We start from the raw sequence: 21945 nt of genomic DNA on the forward strand, positions 1-21945 counted from the left end.
GTGTGAACCCATATGAGCAGGTAGGGATATTTTTAACATACTGTGTTGATTACTGTTGTTTTGCTACTTCCCTTATGAATATGTTGTATCTTCCAATTGCTATATTCCAGTCACAGGACTCATTCTACCAGGTCTCAATTAGACTTACTAAATTACAGTATATTTGCCCACCTGTACGAGGACTTCAATTTTTTAAAGAATGTTTAAATGGGATCTAACATAAGAACATTCCCCTTGTCTTCTATTCATGCTTCTGAATGTTACCCTTATCCACTGGGCTTGTTCCTTTGTTTGATTTTCTTTCTTGTGAAAAGTGATTCCCTCTGTCAGCTCCTGTTGTAATGTCTCCTTTGATCTGATAAAGCTTCATTCCCTCCCATAGTTGGAGTACTGCCACTCGCTGCTTCAATCCACTGGCATTTTCTTCAAGGATCCCTTCAAGCTTCTACTTGCTGTAAACATATCTGGATTGTTCTCAGGCAGGAAGGTGGAGTTCATCCTCAGTATTCTGGTGAAAGTCAGAAACCTTAGCCACTACACCACACAGTTTTCACATTATGGGAAAGTCTTTGCTCCAGGTTTAGTCAGAGCTCTACTGTATTGCCTGCATTAAAGGCTGCAAGGCACATTTGCAAAATATTGTTAAAATGCAGTACTTATGTGCAAGGTAGTACCAGTTTGAAAACTGCAGGTAAATATCTTACCTAGGATGTTATGGGCAAATAAACTGGGGTATAACTTTAGATCACCTTGTTGCCAATCAAGTGTTTAAACCATCAAGAACAATTTGGCTTGCCTAAAATTGTGAAATAGCAATACATTCAATTAAAGCATCTCTTGATTTCAGAATTTGGTCCACATAGCAATGTCTTAAACTTCAAATTACCAGTATTAGAATATGTTTTGTATGTTTGTAAGAGTATTATTGAGGGGCCTATCAATTATCTGAGGAACTCTGGAATGTCCCATGTTAACAAATCAATGGCTGAAAGACTTAAAGAATATTTAGTATGTTTTTCTTTTCTTTTTTTGAGAGAAAGAGAGATTGGATGGCACTAGGGGTTGGAGGAGGAAAAATACTGTCTATATCTCAGAAAGGGACAAGGGAGGACTTGTAGTCCACTTAGCATGACATGGATACCTGCAAAGATTCCATACCAGAACATAAGGAGAGTGAGCTGTAAATTCTGTGAAAGCAATATGGTAAATATTGTTATAAATTGTTCTCAAGAACAAATCATGGAGAATAAAGTTCTCATATTTGATCAGCTAACTTATTATGGAAATGCTCTAGACATAGTATTTCTTGATTTCCGCAATGCATTTGACTAAGTAACTCATGGCATTCTAATTATGGAGCTAATTAAATCTACTTGAATGGCATGACAAATAAATACATAGCTGCCTGAAAATCATACTCAAGAGGCATTTATTAATCATTCCTCCCCAAACTGAAAGGAGGTATAAAGGTATAAACTGGGATGCTATATGGTTCAAGTCTTGGGTCCTGTATCTGTCAACATTTCATTAATGATTTTGATGAGCAACTAAGTGAATACCTATCAGATGTGTAGATGACACAAAACAGAGTAGGCTATTGGAATACTAGTTTAATTACAGATGGAATCTGAGTCAGCAGGGGCAAAAAACAGGAAATGCCATTGTATTCTGTATCAGCAGAAATTATCAACAGAAGTCATCACTCCTTTATTGCTCTTTGGTCAGAACTTGCAGCTAATCTTACGTTTAGTGTTTAGCAGTACACCTTAAAATTTCAATTAAACATTAGAGTAGGAGAAGCTTAATATTGGCTCTCCTTCATTGGAGGTATTAAGGTGGAGGAGAAACAGCTATCTGCTATATATAGTTTATAGATGCTATGTTATGCTTTCTTGTTCTTTTGCATTCTCAGACTAGAGAGCTGTATGTGTTTATTTGCATCATATTAGAAGCCTCAAGATCTCTCCCTAATGGGTGGGTTATATAGTGCCTCCTAGTGGTCACTAATAGGGACGCGGTGGCGCTGCGGGTTAAACCGCTGAGCTGTCGATCGGAAGGTTGGCGGTTCGAAATCGCGCGGCGGGGTGAGCTCCCGTTGTTAATCCCAGCTCCTGCTCACCTAGCAGTTTGAAAACATGCAAATGTGAGTAGATCAATAGGTACCGCTTCAGCGGGAAGGTAACGGCGTTCCGAGTCGTCATGCTGGCCACATGACCCGGAAGTGTCTATGACAACGCCGGCTCCAAGGCTTAGAAACGGAGATGAGCACCGCCCCCTAGAGTCGGATTCGACTGGACTTTACGTCAAGGGAAACCTTTACCTTTACCTTAGTGGTCACTCCTGAACATAACCACTGTAATTGGGTTCCTATACTGAGCAGAGGGTTGGACTCACTACTTCCAATCCTAAGACTCCTTTCATTTTTTAAAGTCTTGGGGGAGCAGGGAGGTTTACCAGAGGTATTTGGGTGATGTGCATTGCAGCTTTGAATTGTAAGAAGCTTGTTTTGAATAATTCAATAGGGCTCTAACATACACCAAGGGCTTGAGCCATCAATCCTAGGATGCTGATATCACCAGCACTTACAACTCTAGCATTCCTTTAGACCAGCCACAGAGTTAAAAATGCTACCAAATGATCTTGGGAATGAGAACACAAGCACCATAGGATCACACCTCCACACTTTACTCCTCTTCCACAGCCATGGCCCCATCTCCCAAGAAACTGCAGGGTCCAGATGGCTTCTGAGTGATAGTAGGAATACAGTATCCCTTTCTCACAAGCTGCCGCGGGCGTCTACCATTATTCCAAACGGCTATTCAAAAGAATTGGATTGAGAACAGAGGACAAGCCTGGGGGCTGTTCTAACACCTCCCTCCCAAAAGTACATCAAAAAAGGCAGAAGATTGCCAGCCTGCCTCTTGTAGCGGTGTTACTACGTCTATAACTAATTGAATATTACCACTCCCTGTTTCAGTAAATCCCCCCAGAGGATCACTACATAAGGATATACCTTTTACTGCATAGTTAAAAAATCAGCAAAATACCAAATGGAGCTTTAAATGAATTTTCTTTATTAACAGTTTTAGTATTTAGTTGTCCATAATTCTTAGTGCATTCTTTCAAATAAAACTATCAAACTATACAAAAACAATGATTAAAAATTTGGTGACAAAGAGGGTGGTAGCTTTCAGTGGTAAGAAACATGGAAACTCAATCATTTATAAATTCTCCAGAGCTGTGAGAATCCAAAGAAATCTCTTTATTATCTTTATTTTAAAAAGCTGCAAAAATATAAACTGTAAATTACTGTAATTAGCAGCTACAAGATCCTTTAAAACTGGAACTTGATTGACTGTGAAAAATGTCTAGAAAAAAAGATGATGATGAATCAATCCATAAATAAAGTGCTGGAGGCCTTAAAAACCACTTCTATCACAGCAAGAAAGGAACAGAAGCACAACATCCCATTATGCAGGTATATTTATGCTTACAGCAAAATGGAATATGTACAACTATCTGTGATTGCAACTCAGTTTTCCACGGTCATCACAAATATAGGTTAGCTTGCAGATGCTTGGATGGCCAGGAAGAAGAAGCAGAAGGAATAGGACAAGAGAAGAGCTGTGAATTGGCTATTTACAGAGGTTGAGAGCATAGCAACAGCAGCTTTTACTGCAGCAAAGTCAGATGGATTTTCATTAGAAATAGAGAGGAAAAAAAGTTAAATAAGCTATTACCTTTTTAAAACATTACTTAGTCTTGCTAAGAGTTCCCTGTATATTAAAGTTATTTTATTCCTGCTATTGTTTTGGCCTATGTTAGATTGCAAGTGTATTTATCTGAAACCAACTATACCTTTATTTGGCAGTAGGTAGGTATAGTCATACAGTTATTACAATTCATATGGAAATGTGATTCAACAGATACCCTGTCCAGTCCAGAACCTCTTATCAGCAATGAATAAAAATCTGCCCATTGTTTCTAGTTTTTTTTGTATGTCTATTGCAAGGGCTGAGGAATTATCATTTCACTTGTTTTAGAAACAAAGATATGAGTTCAGTTGGGTCCCCAGGTTGTCATGGTTTCACACATGTTGTTCGTTGGAAAATGCAGGTATTCACAAAGACAAGCAGTGGGCAAAAGAACTATCCAGCCCTTGTATGGGAAACTTGCCCTTTTATTGCATACTCTTTTAGGAAAACCAATATGGGCAGTCTAATTCCAAAAACATAAGCACCAGGAGAGAATTAGTGTAAACTAAAGCATCTCTGAATTCTTTCTACTGGAGTAACTGTATATCTGAGAAATTATTGTGCTCACAGGTGACAGACAAGGAGAACCAGCTGTCTCTTATTGACTTCCTGCGTGTGAACTGTTTGGTTCTAGAGTGTCTCTTTCTGCCTTACTGTTTTCAACAAGCAGCTGTCCTTGGGTTATGGAAGGACTGGAACAAGTCTTCCTCAAGGAGTTATCCTGAGTCTCCATTGTGAAGAGGTTGGCTTCAATTCTTTCCAGGTCATCTGTCCCAGCTTTTATCTTTGCACATAAGAGGTTGATATACGTCTCATACCGGTTTTTCTGCGGAGAGCAATGAAATAGAACAAAACTCTGAAAGAGTGAGAAAGAATCCTAGCAATAGATAGGAGCAAGTACTGAAGATTTCTCTGTGTGGGTATGAAAGGAAAAAATAAAATCTAGCATCCTCCCACAAGAAGTAAATATATTTGCTGTAAAAGTGAGCAAATAGTCAGAACACTGGGGATCTTTGAAAGCTGCCTTAGAATCCCAGAGCTGGAAACAGCCAGTCGCATACCTGAGTCTGACCTGTTTAGTGAAGAAGTCCAAATTAAAGCAAACCTGACAGGTGATGTCTAGTAAACAGGAGCTCATCAGCTCTGGATAACCGATTCCCCTGTCAAACTGGTCTTGCTGTTAAAATGTTTTTTTTCTAACATTCAATTGGAATCTGCCTTCCTACAATTTAAATCAATTATTCCGTCTCCTGTTCTCCGGAGCAATATAGAACAGACCTTTCTTCTTCTATGTGACATCTTTCAGGTAACTAAAGAATGCAATCATATTGCCACTCAGTCCATTTCTGGAAATGTCTGTCAGGTTTATTCTTATTGGACCTTACCAAAACAACAACAACAACAAATTCTTCAAACATGCCTTGGTACATCTGAAATAGTTTTTCTGGATGCTAGTCATGGACTCAGGCAAGTACAGAGCAAGGTTCTCATTTCGAAAATAAAAGGGAACAAAAGCAGCCATTTTCAGGCTGGGAAGATCCAATATCATGACAAAAATGCATCTTTGACAGAAGAGATATTGTGGATAATCCAGTTGGTTTTGTATTGTAGAAATAACAAGTGAATCTCTATATTAATAGAATTCATTTTGTTTATTTCATAAACTATGGATCTTCCTATATATCTACTGCTCATAACAGAGTAGTATATTCATCATAGTATAGTATGTTCATCATAGTTATCTGGCTCAAAATTATTTAGAAGATGTGCAATAAAAAACATCAAGGTGGTATAGATCATGCAAATCACAGACGTATTTAAGTCTTTTATACTTCGAGAATTATGTCTCTCCTCTAGAGAAGATACAGTGCATCTTGAAAGGACATAAATTCCTTTCTCCAATTAGGAAACAGCTTTTGTTTGGTTATAGGATGGAAGTAGATTGGGATACCCAGTTGTCAGATGCGTTTAAGCATGTCCCAAAACCCATCAAGTTTATTAGTTCTTCTATTGACAGCTATCACTTGCCAGCTAGGAGGTAGAAGAAGACTCACCTCAAAGATTAAGTAATGCTCCTTCAAACAATATTCTTCAGCCTCTTTTGACTTCAGGCATTTCACTACAGGATGTAGTTTATGTTCAGTTAATTCATCTGCAATTTGCCTCATTTTATTCTCATGGGACTGTAGTTGTTCTTCCTGGTAGGAGAGAGGAAGTTGTTAGCTCATCCCCTCTGTAAAATAGAAACTTTTATTTCAACAAATGTATGAACCTGGCTGATTTCAAAACATGGTCTTGCAAAATGTATTACATATTTTCCTTGCTGCTTTCGAATTATATTATATTATATTATATTATATTATATTATATTATATTATATATTATTTTATTTATTAAATTTTGCCACTGCCCATCTCCCCCCAAAGTGGGGACTGGGTGGTTTCCAACAGAAATAAAAGCATTAAAATACCATAAATGAATATAAATACAAATATAATATTGAAGATAAATATAGTATAAAATCCAGATGACAATACTAGTTGGAATATCACTCACGTGTATAGAAAGGGGCCATTTAGGGTGCTATCTCCAGTGGTGATTACTCCCCCTCCCGCCCCAAGCAAGGTGGCATAACCAGGTTTTTAGTTGTTTTTGGAAGGCCACAAGAGACGGAGTCTATCTTATCTCTGGGGGAAGGATGTTCCAGAGGGCGGGAGCCACCGGAGAGAAGGCCTGCTTCCTGGACCCTGCCAGATTGAATTCTCTTACAGACAGGGTCTGTAACATGCCCTCTGTGCATGATCAGCTATGATGGGTTGATGCAGTGGGGAAGAGGCGGTCCCTCAGGTACCCTGGACCCATGCCATGAAGGGCTTTAGAGGTAATAACCAATACCTTGAATTGCACCGGGAAGCAGACTCGTACCCAATGCAGCTCGCGAAGCAATGGTATAATATGTGCCGATCTAGGGGCACCAAAAATTGCCTGCAATTTTTTATAATTGCAATGTTTATATTTTTATATTAATATAATATAATATAAATATATTATATTAAATTTTTATAATTGCAATTATACTACAATGTTAGTTATCTTGGGCAGGTTATAAGTATTTTAAACCAAATGGTAGCATAAGTCACAGAAGATGTTAAGAGCATGTTAAGGGCCCCACTGCTTGGCTATATGGTTTACTTGGCAACCATATATATTTATTTTGTACTTTTAATTGTTTTTAATTATTTTAACTGTTTTATGGTTTTTATGATTGTAAGCTGCCCAGAGTCACTTGTTGAGATTGGCAGGTATAGACATTAATTAATTAATTAATTAAATTATCTGGAACAGAAACCCTCCCAGGTCTGGCAGTATTTGAGCTGCCTGCCTCCTGCCTTCATCACAAAGCAGATCAATCAAGGCATGTGACGAGGGAGAAGAGGAAATTTGCCTTCTTTGATCTGAGTTTGGGACCTTGTGCGATTTGAGATGAACATGCTGCTCTTGAAAAGAATGGCAGGACAACGGCTGAGGTCTGCTCAGCAGCATGTTTCATTCAGTACTTGCCTGAATTCCAGGCCCTCTTTCATGCACATATTTCCGTTTTACCTGACAGAGTTTAGTTGATGCAGATGGCAAGAGAGGCCGGCAGAACTTCTTCATGGAGCAAATAGCAGCTGGAAATGCAGGGGCAGAAAAAATGGCAGCTACCAAGTTTATTCTCAGGATCCACGATAGCATTTCTCCTTTGCTTCTATGGAAAGCAGGCAGAGTTGAAGGTCAAATGGTCAGAAACACAGACACCCAGAAAGAAAGACACCTACTGTGCTGCTAGTCTGAAATAAAATAGTTGAAAAGGGAAGATGATCATTGGTATTGAGCTGACCATTCATATCAGATGGAATGCCTTTCTCTTTCCCATCACTAATTAATCCTTCTACTTTGTGCTCTTCTTAAAAGATAGAGGCTCTCTCAAGTTGAGTTCTAAAGACTGACCACATGCAGTTTTCTTGGCAATGAGACAGAAATAGTCTGCCCCATTGCCAGAAATGGGATGTTGTTTTCCAACTTGCTCATCAAGACTCCATCCCTGGTCTACCTTGGTGGCCTCCGATTGAAGCTCTTAAGACTTGACAAGGTTGGCCATGTGCTGCCATGTGCTGCCATCTGTTGTTACAGATTATAAAAATGGCCACAGACCATACTCCTTTCTGTGCTACTTCAAGTTTTTCTTCCTGATATCCACAGGAACCAATTCTTCTGAATCTTGAAAATGTTAGTTCCTTTTCATGAGGTTTCATTGAGCCCTCTTGGCTGATACACCACACAATTGACAAACTAACATCAACATGAATGACCTTAAATTTAATCGACTATTGCAACAAAAGGAAATACATGAATCCTAGAAACAACAAAGGGCTGAGACTTGGGTGGGGTAGATCGCTGAGAATGCCATTGAAACCATATGTTGAAAAAGGTTTTAATGTAATTAGAATAAGCAAACATTCACTCTGGAAAATCTTGAAATGAGTGGGAAATCACTTGCTATATATTTCTTTTCTTAGACATAAAGTTTGTTTTTTAAACAACTGCATATATACAATTATAAATACTATAAAAAAGTCAGGCTGCCAGAGAAATCTGTAGATGAGCTGGTATAGTCTATGCTGTTTGACTCTACTTCTGGGGACAGATTTCTGATTCATCAAATTTCTGTTCCTATTATTTAATTACATGTGAAAGGTCCCCTGTGCAAGCACCAAGTCATGTCTGAACCTTTGGAGAGGTGCTGCTTTCATGACATTTTCTTGGTAAACTATAGTGGGGTGGTTTGCCATTGCCTTTCCCATAAATTACATATCCATAGGAAAATAAGCTAAATTAGATTCAGAAAAGGAAAAAGCTTTTCCTTACTTTATCAACACTATAGTGTGGATGAGGTCTTCTTTCTCTCCCCTCCCCCCACCTCTGCAACCCTTTTACCTTATTCCTTGAAGCTTTCTGGAATGGTCATATAACTATCTAACCCAGCATGATTCTATAGCCCATCCCAAAAGTAGTGGAATTTTTTTTAAAGTTTGCTTTTTAAATTGATTTAGTGGGAGAAAGCAATTTCAAAAATTCACCGTTTCTTTCTATCTCTTCTCTCTCTTTTCTCTTTTTAAAATTAAACAAAACAATTAAAACACAAAGCTGAAAAAAAAAGAATGCTAGGGGAGGGGAGGGGAGAGACACAAATATACATATTAAAGGTTCTATTTTATACATGGTCAGTACACTTTCCCCCTTTTCCCTTTTTCTATTGCATAAAACAAAAGCCAGACCCTTTAGCCTCAAGAATTTTGGTAAGCACAAACCTTTTAGTCACCTGTAGGGATGTGCCAAATTTGTTTAGGACCGGGTGAAATTCAGTCAAAATATAATAATTTATAAATTGTACACCCTGAGTCCCAAGCAGAATACATTCTGGTTGGTTTCCAAATTTGGGAAGAGGAAAGAGACATTTACTTATAGTTTTGGACATTCAAACTTCTATTGAATATTCAAGATATTATTGAATACCTTGAATATTAATGAGTATTAATATAAAAATCAAATGGACCATTTTTAGAGAATGTACAGCTTATTGGGCAGCCCCTACTCCCACTTTCTAAAAGTTTGCCATAGTGCCCACAAATTCTGCTTAGAATTGGTGGAAGAGAAAGTTTACCTATACCTAAAAGGAAAAAAGGCAATCATAAGTCCAGCATGATAGATGGTTGAATAAATCTTGGGATGGGACATTGGTCACAAACCAGCAGCTGAACCACTAGCACTGTTGGGACATTAAGAGTTAGTGGTGTCCCCTTCTCTTTATGAAACAAACTTCATCCATGCATTCTTCCACGTACAGTATGTACACAAACATTCTGCACGTTCAAAATCACACAAATACGCACACACTCTAATATTTTCTGTACATTCATACATGTACATACGTATCAAGTGAAGTCTCATCGATTTCAGGATGCAAACAACAGGTTTTAGCATTTCACCCATAGGATTTTAATTCTTTTCTTTATTTTTAATTGCATTAAACTAGTTGAATTTTTTAAAAGAAAAATCACATACATTAACAGAGTTATTAAAGTAATATTGCATCAAAAGTTACAAAAAGAAAAAGAAAAAAGAGGAAGAAAGGGCTTAGACATGTAGGAAAGAATATTACCTACATTATTAGCACTTCATTATATGGAAGCGGCAAACTACCATTTCTTTGTGCTTTATAGATATAAATATATTGGTCTGGACATAATTTATGGAACCTGACTATTGTGTTGAGATGTATATTCATTTTTTTTTTAATTTTGAAGAAGGCAGAGTATCTTACGCTTGATTCCCATTAAGTCTACAATCCAGGAAAATTTTGGAGTAGATCTGCCTCCTCATTATACTGGATGTAACAGTTGGTCTTTGATCATATATAAATGTTTTTTATTTTATACTTACAGGGTAGCCCTGCATCGCTTCTCCTGTAGAACTGTGTCCTATGCCTTCAGATAATGGCAATTGTAATAAGAACCTTAATGTAGTCATGACATTTTGCCATCCAAAAGACAGCTTACAACTGGGGAGAGATAATCCATGGACCTCAGCCCCCCAACTTTTTTTTAGTTCCCAGATGCCTCCAAGATCACGTCACTCAAATTTAGAAGCAAATTAATGATTTTCATGATTGTTCAGTTTTTTATTAACCTAAGAGCTAAAACAGATGTGTTAAGCTTCTGCCAGGCTGAACATGCCCTATTTTGCCTTTAAATCCCTCCCCAGTCTCTCTGGTGATATCATCAAATCCCTGAGGCCTTTGGAAGGTGTAAAAACAACACTTCAAATATGTCACCCCAAGGTCTAATAATCCTGCATAAGCTCTCCTGTGGTACTTACGGCGCTTGGAAAAGGAACACTCTCCAGTCTGCTGTCTTCAGTTTCAGCACATTGGATTTTTTGCTATAATCCGAGGCTTTTGTGGCTAAGGCATGATGAATGCGAATAGCATTCTTTAGATCTACTTCAGAAAGATCTTTATCAGGTTTATATTCATCCTGTGACAGAAAAGAAAGAGAATGATAACAACAGCTCATCCATAATCGTTTGGATATGATTCTTTGTATCTGCTGTCAGATATTTCCCGATTTTCCTTTAAAAAGCCTGCATCTCCAATCCAATGAAGAACTTAAAAAGAAACAGTAATAGAAGAATCGTATGACATTCACAAGAGGCAATGTGTAAAGACTGAAGAAACGTCTTGGACCCATGAAAGAAAAGAATTCAGTTGTGCGTACTCTTCCACCAACTACTGAACCAGGTTTTTTGGATTTATACCAAATTATAAACATGATGCTTTGCCAGTTCTTCAACATCTTTATTGTTGTATGAATTGGTTTTTATAAATTTTATCTATGTGGCCCTGGGACTATCGTTGACGAAAGAGCTATATATGATTAAACAAAAAACAATCAGATAAAATAAATGCAGGTTGTGAAGTATAATGTTGCATTTTTTAGTGTATGGGATGAGGAAGTAGGGGATGCATGTTGTTAAAAAGAAGCTGTTGCTGGGGTAAAAGAGGGAGCTGGGAGCCATGTACTGATGACTTAATCAATGCAGTGATTAATGATTTGACCAATCAATGAGCAGTGTTCATAATATCTACTGTTCATGTTAACCAAGGGCTAAAAGCAAAATGTGTACAGAAGACAAACACTTTGTTGTACCCCAACAAAACTTCATTATTGCACCACAGTGAAAATTGGCACTCAACTCTACACAATGACATACACTGGAATTATGTTGTAGGATGCTACTGTGCTGTTTGATGCTTCCTTTTGCCATGATCTGAAGGCCTCTGTGTAGACACCCTTGTTGTTAGGCTACTTTTCCTCTGTAGTGTTCCAGGAGATTCCAGCCTGGACTTTGCCCCAAAGTTCAGAGATCCAGGACCCCCCGTCCCAAAATGGGTTTGATGAGTCAGGGGGTGGTTTATCTCCTGTGGTGACTGTAGACTCCATGACTTTTTCTGCCCTAAATATCTGGGTACTTGAAGATATTTAACTAGTATTCCCCGTATAATCCCAAGGCATTGTGTTCCTACTAATGTCTTCACATTCAACAGTTGTTTCATATGACTGCTGAATTTATGTGAGTAGTGTTTCATCATGCAATCCCTGTTCTTCTTGGTATTTCTGTTCTTCACTGTCAAATCCCTAGAAATGTAGACACTATCAGGCACTTCTTGGCTGCTGGACATATGCCACATATCAGAAATGATGAAAATCTTCCCTTCCTGATATGCCCGGTAAGGATGACATGTATATAATTCTTATCTGTGTATTAACAGTATGTTGAACAGTTAGCTACCATTCATACTTTCTAAAATCTTAAATAGGAATCACTGAATCTTTCAAGCACACATGATCACAAACAATTCCATTATGTAGCTTTTCATCAGGTGCAACAGCTCCTTCATATTAAGCTTAAATCAAGTCTTCTTATCTGTGTACTGAATGATAGAGATGTTACTATCAAAAAATGACAAAAAAAGAAAAGAAAAAGAAAGAAACCCAGACCACACACAATTAAAACCAGCTATCAGATGAATAATGGTCTTAATGCCTATAAGGGACTTCCCCTGCGACATAACTTGGGACTAGAAAGTATAGTATAAATAACATGCATATAGGAAATATAAATCTGATTTATAATTGTTTCTTCTTAAAGGCTAAGCAGAATATTACATCCTTACTCATTAATCTATGACAAGGTCATGTAAGGATAAGTTCATTTCAAGGATGACTGTGATCCAAAACTCTGAGATGCATTTTCTACCATCTTTTGGACAGTATTGGCACTGAACGATTGTCCACAGTACTGCCCAATGTGCAGTTCTCCATGTTCCAGCATTCTTTCTGCTTGCCAATTCTGCCTGGAAATTAGGGGTATCAACTACTTGGAAAATGTCACTGTCATATCAGTGAGAATAGCAACCCTCTCCTTGCTCCATGTTTTCTGCCACTTGTGTTGGAAGAATCAGATACTGAATTTTAGCGAGTTTCATGCATGGAAGCAGAGACAGTAGATGGGAAAACTATATGGTAACAAAAATTAAAGGTGGGGTAGCAACACTCTTCACTTTTCATACTGTGAATAAATAGAAATACATTAATTTAAAATATCTTACTCAAGCTAAATAAATGCAGGCACCTACTGATGGTTGAATGCAGAAGGCTTTTCAGGTTATACATTCTGATTACATAATGAAAATCTCTCCTGGTGAAAGAATAGCTGGCCCTTATACTGCCTAGTTTCAGATGATAGCTTAAAATAGGCTTGTTTCCTGAGTAATTTGCACAGTCTCCAGGACAAATTGCCTTCAAATACACTGTTCAGTTAATATCTTTTGTTTTAAATTTTTCTACATCTATATTCTGCACTTTTTATTACTTAATGTCATTGTAGATTATTTTGTGCAGATTGTTTTACTGTTCATCTGTGCACCACTTCAGGCTGTCTCAAAAGGAAGAGTGATACATATAATGCAATTAGATTAAATTAAATTAAATTAAATTTTTAATAAATTTAAAAAATTCTCCTGGCCCCAATACTCAAAAAACATCCTTTAAATCCTATTTGGAAGTAGATTATGGCCAGGCATGTATAGGTAGGAGCTCTTAGAAGTCTGGGCTGCAGTTGGCCTGAATTCTAGATTTTGATGACTTCATACACACAATTCTCTAGCTGTTAATAAAATAAAAATGACAAACAGCAACCTCCTGTTCATTAAGGTCAAGAGGTTTAGTTGAAAATAGGGCTTGATACTATTCCAGAATTCCTAATACAGAGCCTCTGGACACCAGAGTGCCTGATTTGTTGACCTCTTTTAATATAAAAACTTTGGAAATTATTTTATTTTATTATTTATTTATGTTTTATCCCACCTTTATTATTTTTATAAATATCTCAAGACGGTGAACAAACCTAATACTTTCTCTTCCTGTTTTCCCCAGAAAAACAACCCTGTGAGGTGAGTTGGGCTGAGAGAGAGCGACTGGCTCAAGGTCACCCAGCCGGCTTTCATGCCTAAGGCGGAACTAGAACTCACAGCCTCCTGGTGCCTTAACCACTATACCACACTGACCAAATTACCATGTTACAAAGCAAAGCACCACCCTAAAGCATAATCTGCATTTCCAAAAATATCTGTGCTCCATAGAAATCCAGAGGTAACCTCAGAGGGTAAAGGGGTGAGTGGCTACAACCCCATGTTTCATTTAAAAGTGTGGTTACTTGCCCAAAGGCAATACAACACAAAGTAAAGGTGATAGAGAGCTGAGAGGCAAAAGGGATGGCAGGGAGCAACTGAAGCCATTGGTGGACAGCTAGGACCACTGAATGGAGCAGAGCTCAACACAGCGAAAGATGTGCACAGAAAAAGAATATTATCTAAAAATAGCATTAATGAGCACATTAGAGAAATATAGGTTATTGATCTTACACACTTAGCCCACCCAAGCATAAAGAATTACACACTTAAAGTAGGTTCAAAAGTAAGTAAAAAGAGTCTTACTGATTTATTCGGTCCAGTTACATCCATTCAGAAGAAAAATGATGATTCTCATTTTATCCTCTACAAGCATTCTAACAGCTGCATACAACACTAATTCAATTTCTCATATTAACTTTAAGCACATTCTTGTATTTAGTCTATTACAATAATGTGGTTTAAATGTAACCAAATCAACTGTTACTGTCCTGCTCAGTGATTAGCTGAATTTTTCAGGAAATGTCAGTGTGGTGTCAGTTTTAAAAGTCCACTCAGTTCAGTTCAGTTTGAATATTGTACCAGGAACAAGAAGAAAAGCCAAGGCAGCATTGCTAGAAATAGGATAGCTCCAACTAAGTCCTGCTAACGGAAGTTCTGCCCTATTAGGATAATCAAAGAAAGCAGTACTTTTAAAGCCAACTGAACCTTTATGTAGGCAGCCAGCTCAGTAATACATACACATGCACACGCAAACACAAACACACAATTTTTATCCCACCTACTTTAAACAAACTCTGGGAGGCTCATATAAAAAAAAATCTAGGACAGCAAAATAAATTTTAAAAACTCCCAAACCATTAATATAATCCTGTGTTTAAAAATATGAAATAACTTAAGGAAGTTAAAAGATGATCCTGCACATTTATTACTGAGGTTCCAAATGCTTATTGGAAAAAAAACAATGTGAGTATTCCAGTGCTGAAGCAGCTCTCATCACTATGCAGGATGCTATTTTTCTACCAACTGAAGGTTTCAGTTCACTTTGGACACTGATAAACAGTGCTTGGATACAACCCAAAAAACGACAGAATGATCTCAATTCGAATTCAGGGCAAGCCATCTAACATCACAGTGATCCAAATATACGCCCCAACCACAAATGCTGAAGAAGCTGAAGTAGAGCAGTTCTATGAGGATCTGCAGCACCTACTGGACAACACGGCTAAAAGAGATGTTATTTTCATCACAGGAGACTGGAATGCTAAGGTGGGCAGTCAAATGACACCTCGAATTACAGGTAAGTATGGCCTGGGAGAACAAAACGAAGCAGGACACAGGCTGATAGAATTTTGCCAAGACAATTCACTCTGCATAACAAACACTCTCTTCCAACAACCTAAGAGACGGCTTTATACATGGACTTCACCAGATGGACAACACCGAAATCAGATTGATTACATCCTTTGCAGCCAAAGGTGGCGGACATCTGTACAGTCGGTAAAAACAAGGCCTGGAGCTGACTGTAGTTCAGATCACGAACTTCTTCTTGCACAATTTAGGATCAGACTAAAGAGATTAGGGAAGACCCACAGATCAGCTAGATATGAGCTCACTAATATTCCTAAGGAATATGCAGTGGAGGTGAAGAATAGATTTAAGGGACTGGACTTAGTAGATAGGGTCCCGGAAGAACTCTGGACAGAAGTTGGCAGCATTGTTCAGGAGGCGGCAACAAAATACATCCCAAAGAAAGAGAAAACCAAGAAGGCAAAATGGCTGTCTGCTGAGACACTAGAAGTAGCCCAAGAAAGAAGGAAAGCAAAAGGCAACAGTGATAGGGGCAGATATGCCCAATTAAATGCAAAATTCCAGAGGTTAGCCAGAAGAGATAAGGAATTATTTTTAAACAAGCAATGCGCGGAAGTGGAAGAAGACAATAGAATAGGAAGGACAAGAGACCTCTTCCAGAAAATTAGAAACATTGGAGGTAAATTCCAGGCAAAAATGGGTATGATCAAAAACAAAGATGGCAAGGACCTAACAGAAGAAGAAGAGATCAAGAAAAGGTGGCAAGAATATACAGAAAACCTGTATAGGAAGGATAACAATATCGGGGATAACTTTGACGGTGTGGTCGGTGAGCTAAAGCCAGACATCCTGAAGAGTGAGGTTGAGTGGGCCTTAAGAAGCATTGCTAATAACAAGGCAACAGGAGACGACGGCATCCCAGCTGAACTGTTCAAAATCTTGCAAGATGATGCTGTCAAGGTAATGCATGCTATATGCCAGCAAATTTGGAAAACACAAGAATGGCCATCAGACTGGAAAAAATCAACTTATATCCCCATACCAAAAAAGGGAAACACTAAAGAATGTTCAAACTATCGAACAGTGGCACTCATTTCACATGCCAGTAAGGTAATGCTCAAGATCCTGCAAGGTAGACTTCAGCAGTTCATGGAGCGAGAATTGCCAGATGTACAAGCTGGGTTTAGAAAAGGCAGAGGAACTAGAGACCAAATTGCCAATATCCGCTGGATAATGGAAAAAGCCAGGGAGTTTCAGAAAAACATCTATTTCTGTTTTATTGACTATTCTAAAGCCTTTGACTGTGTGGACCATAACAAATTGTGGCAAGTTCTTAGTGGTATGGGGATACCAAGTCATCTTGTATGCCTCCTGAAGAATCTGTATAACGACCAAGTAGCAACAGTAAGAACAGACCACGGAACAACAGACTGGTTTAAGATTGGGAAAGGAGTACGGCAGGGCTGTATACTCTCACCCTACCTATTCAACTTGTATGCAGAACACATCATGCGACAAGCTGGGCTTGAGGAATCCAAGGCTGGAGTTAAAATCTCTGGAAGAAACATTAACAATCTCAGATATGCAGATGATACCACCTTGATGGCTGAAAGTGAAGAGGAACTGAGGAGCCTTATGATGAAGGTGAAAGAAGAAAGTGCAAAAGCTGGTTTGCAGCTAAACCTCAAAAAAACCAAGATTATGGCAACCAGCTTGATTGATAACTGGCAAATAGAGGGAGAAAATGTAGAAGCAGTGAAAAACTTTGTATTCCTAGGTGCAAAGATTACTGCAGATGCTGACTGCAGTCAGGAAATCAGAAGACGCTTAATCCTTGGAAGAAGAGCAATGACAAATCTCGATAAAATAGTTAAGAGCAGAGACATCACACTGACAACAAAGGCCCGCATAGTTAAAGCAATGGTGTTCCCTGTAGTAACATATGGCTGCGAGAGCTGGACCATAAGGAAGGCTGAGCGAAGGAAGATCGATGCTTTTGAACTGTGGTGTTGGAGGAAAATTCTGAGAGTGCCTTGGACTGCAAGAAGATCCAACCAGTCCATCCTCCAGGAAATAAAGCCAGACTGCTCACTTGAGGGAATGATATTAAAGGCCAAACTGAAATACTTTGGCCACATAATGAGAAGACAGGACACCCTGGAGAAGATGCTGATGCTAGGGAGAGTGGAAGGCAAAAGGAAGAGGGGCCGACCAAGGGCAAGATGGATGGATGATATTCTAGAGGTGACGGACTCGTCCCTGGGGGAGCTGGGGGTGTTGACGACCGACAGGAAGCTCTGGCGTGGGCTGGTCCATGAAGTCACGAAGAGTCGGAAGCGACTAAATGAATAAACAACAACAAATGCAGTGATCTAATCCTGAAGTAGTTAAGGCTTCCTACCCTCCTTCTTCACCATATGTCATCAATCTCTTCTTGCCAGAGACATGGCTGGTACTGGGTGGTGACAGGCTTCCTCTTCTCCAATGATTATTCATCATGAAGTCCTCCAGCAACCAAAGCAGTGACGATGGCAGAGATACAGTATTTCCAGCCTCCATGAACTCTAATTGCCTCCTCTCCCCACCTTTCCCATGGTGCTAGCAATTGTCCTTCTTCTCCTACAGGGTCTTCCTCAGCAATTATGGTGATGTAGGCACAAAATCCTCCACCTCCAAAGAACGTGACATCAAGTATCTCACTCACACATTCTTCCCCAGGCTGAGATGTTCAGTGATTCCTAGATGTGTCTTCTCTTTTTCCTTCCTTCTCTACTTTCCTTCACTTTCTTCCTCCTCCCCATTCTGCAGGCCACATCCAACACGACCCTTGTTTCTTTCTTTCCACATTCCAGCCTCCTCTACCTTCCTCACTTTCTTCTTTCCCTGTTCCATATTCTTTACTCTTCTGCATACTCCATATCCTTTTTCCATTACATTTCATCAAGATTCGAGCAGCTAGATTCTATGGTTAAATATGGACAATTCCACCAAGTGCCATATCTTGAGAGAACATGTGTTTGTGGAGCATCTGAAATAGAAGACCTTGCGCATGTCCTATTTAACTGCCAACTATATGCCCCAGCAAGGGCTCAGTACCTTCAGATACTTCTTGACAGAACCATACATTGGGACTGTAACAAACAACTATGTCACTTCCTTCAGGGCACAAACACATATGTGGTCACTAGAACTGCTAAGTTTATAGTCAGGGCTGTCCAGTTGAGAACACATTTTACAGAACACATTGGGGTGGCATGCAAAGGTGATGAATTCACCTAAAGATATATTGTTTTTGTATTTTATTATTCATTCTATTATAAACCTCTGCATTAACTTACACTCTTTTATCTCTATTTCACCCTATTGTAGTCTACCTTATTTTAGTCTATTTTATCTTATCTTACTGCATTTTACTTGTCTCACGTTACTATATTTTACTGTGACTGATGCCCAAGTCTTTCATATGGTCAACTGACTAATCAATAAAGTTATATTACTATTACTACTACACCACATTTCATGTTCTTTACTTCTCCAAGTTACCATACCATTCTTCACATTCCTTCCTTCTTGTCCTTCCTTTCTTCCCTCCCTCCCTTACATGCCCATCTCCCAGTCTCCCAAATAATCCATCCAGGTCCTCTGGTCTGTTGACCCATACCAGACCAACTTAAAACTTCCTCATTATTCTTTCCCCTCCACATCAATCTGCAAGAGTGGGGGGATTCAACAATTGATGGGGATATTCCTGAAAATTGGCAGCTCCCCAGAAATTGCTCCTAAGCTCCACAGCCATGCTAATCTTTTTGGAGTATCATTCACTAGCCTGTAACCTCAATTGTGATGGACAAGCCTATCCCGCCGGTATTGTAGCAATGATCAATGGCCAGCTCATTTGGCTTCTAAATCTGGAATGTGTTTGTATGTGTATGAGTACCTGCTTTTCCTCTGGTTCACAAAACCAAATGTTTTTGCTGGTTTCAGGCAAAATATTCTGCTGCCTATAAAGCAAACTTGTGAGTTTCCAGAGCCAGGGCTCTGGAAGACTAGATTTTGCAGGTTTCTCCCTACACTTCATTTCTCTTAATATTTGTGCCTTGTGCATTTTAGTTTTAAGTAGAAACCCTTGCCTTGGGGAAATATCATTCTGTGGGAAAAAGAGTTTATCACCCTTCCTTACCTTTTGCAAATACAGTATAGTTCCTTTAAGCACAGCATAAAATTTCTTCCAGCCTCTTCGTCCTCTTGGAGCTGAAAAAGGGAAATAAATATTTCCCATGACTACATGATTACCATGTGAAATCACAAGAAAAGCCCACAAAAAGCCATAAAAACTAATGATTAAGACAGGAGAGGCTAATAAAGTGAACCAGCTATCAATATTGTATGAAAACGTTTGTTTTATAATTTAAAAGATATGAACAGATACTTTTAAAATAAATAAGAGAAAATATGAAAAAAGGATCAGTCTTGAATTATCAAGCAGAAAACTGAATGAGAAGTCATTCTTGGACCATGCCAAAATAAAAAACATGAGAAACAGCGATGCAGAGTCAGTGATGGGAATAAAGGGAAAAAACATGGATTAAGCTAGACAACATCCACCGTTAAGGCATTCAAAAGAACACACACACAAATGCTAAGTAGCCTCTGAACTCTCAGCTGTTTCTGCCTAGATTGTTATTGCTGTAAAATAAAAATTGGGTCCATTTCCCTGCCTTCCTTTTAATTCTCAGGAAACTGAGTGAACTGGGATTGTTTTAATGTGAAGTTATCTACATTTCAAGGAGTAACACACAATTTTATGGCATTGCTACAGCTATTTTCAATGTGAAAATGAGCTCAGACTATGAACAATGATGTGGAAAGTGCTTTCCAATGGCTTCCTCTAATATTTCTTCAATGGAATCCAGGAACCATACTGTATGTCTGGTGGTGATCATGCTCTAAGATGCTGTTTGCTTTAATCATAGTATGTTACAGCTAAAACATGGGATAGCCATAAACCATGGGTTTCCACTACACAATAAGCCAAAATGAAACAAAACACATTAGTACAATGTATGAACCTAGTCATTGGCTAGGGAGACACAAAGCAACCTTTGAATTGCAACTTGGGCATATGAAACAATTTTAAACCAATGATAATCAAAGATTATTTATACATTGGTGCTACATTGGCAGTTGGAGGTATAAGCTTTCAGCTAACAAGAATGATCACTATTTCATTCATTGTGGCTGGCTTAGTCTTGACTTAGAATCTTGTGTAAACCTAATCATTGTGGCTCATTAAAAATGATTAAAAGATGGATTTAATGTGTTAATGTGATATACAAAATTAGGATTTTTAAATCCTTTTGGTCTGAACTTGACAGAAAGGAAATGTAACTGAACCTGAAAGTTCCCACAGTAATATGAAATGAGGAGATGGGGAAGATGCTTTCATATGTCCAAAACAGTGAAATAATTAATAACAGCAGCAAAATTAATTAATGGGAAATATTATTTATTCTATCTTTATTTGCACTGAGAAGGCAATGGCAAACCACCCCGCTATAGTTTGCCAAGAAAACATTGTGAAAGCGGTGCCCCCCCCAAAGGGTCAGACATGACTGGGTGCTTGCACAGGGGACCTTTCCCCTTTCACAGTCATGAATGCATCATAGAACCAAGCTGTTATTTCACCATACAAGTCTTGTCCTGATCTCCTCCCCACAAATTAATACTTACTTCTCTTCCCATCCATGTCAGCATGGGTTTTCCGAGTGAGGATTCCATGCTTGTAGGTAACAGCATTCTGGGCCTGGGGAGCATCTAGGAAAGGATTACTGCCATCAACTATCCTTGTGATTTTCTTTGCACTGGAACCAAATTTATCATCCACCAATTCTGATAATGACTTCCTGAGTTCATCTTCATCACTTTGATGCAAGACAAAACGAATAAAAGGATTATATTGAAACACAGAAATTGTTTTGGGAAGATGTCATACAGTGTTTAGAAAAGCAATACTTTTCAGTATTTTCAATAATTTCATTGTGGCTGTTGCTCTAAAGTTATTAATACAGAGGTTTTCCAGCCTGCAGCCTCAGAAAGTAGCCCATATGGAAATGGATGGAATAGAGGCGATTATCTCAATTTGTTTCCATACCGGCTGAGTTCTGAAGCTCTGAATCAGAGGAAACTATAGCTGGCAACAAAATCCACCCTTTTTTCCAAAGGGGATGAGAGTCACCTTTGGAGATAGGCTTCTGCCATGCCTAGCAGTAATTTTTCAAGGTGAAACCTCACAGACAATATCTGTGCAAATGGATGAAGATGAGGAATGTTCTTAAGATTCAGCTTAATCCTAAACCAAACTGGAACATCAACAAGACAGATACGGGTTAATTTTCCACATAATCTATTTTCTAATTATGGGAATCTGAAATGAGGGCAAAGGGAGACGACACCCTGTTTCCAAGGTGAAGTCACAATCTCCAGGTTCCCAGCTTTTGTCTTTAAGAAGAGCACATTTCCTGCTCTCCTAGAAATTGAGATATAAGGCAAAATATATAAAGACTATCCTGACTATGATGTAGGAAAGGC

General features: G+C 38.6%; 1 protein-coding gene across 1 annotated transcript in view; it reads right to left on the bottom strand.

The window, feature by feature from the left end:
* Positions 1-4073: 4073 nt before the first annotated feature.
* The window catches only part of PSD2 (pleckstrin and Sec7 domain containing 2), an 83266-nt gene continuing 65394 nt past the window's right edge, over positions 4074-21945 (bottom strand). Inside the window, exons 10-15 of the mRNA XM_063300185.1 lie at positions 21088-21278; positions 19538-19608; positions 10674-10831; positions 7359-7503; positions 5810-5953; positions 4074-4581 (exon numbers count right to left, since the gene is read on the bottom strand). Of these exons, the coding sequence (XP_063156255.1) occupies positions 4354-4581; positions 5810-5953; positions 7359-7503; positions 10674-10831; positions 19538-19608; positions 21088-21278 (937 nt within the window). The 3' untranslated portion in view covers positions 4074-4353. The remainder of the gene's footprint in view (positions 4582-5809; positions 5954-7358; positions 7504-10673; positions 10832-19537; positions 19609-21087; positions 21279-21945) is intronic.

This window comes from Candoia aspera, chromosome 3 (genome assembly GCF_035149785.1).
Source record: "Candoia aspera isolate rCanAsp1 chromosome 3, rCanAsp1.hap2, whole genome shotgun sequence".
In the NCBI taxonomy this organism is placed as follows: Eukaryota; Metazoa; Chordata; class Lepidosauria; order Squamata; family Boidae; genus Candoia; species Candoia aspera.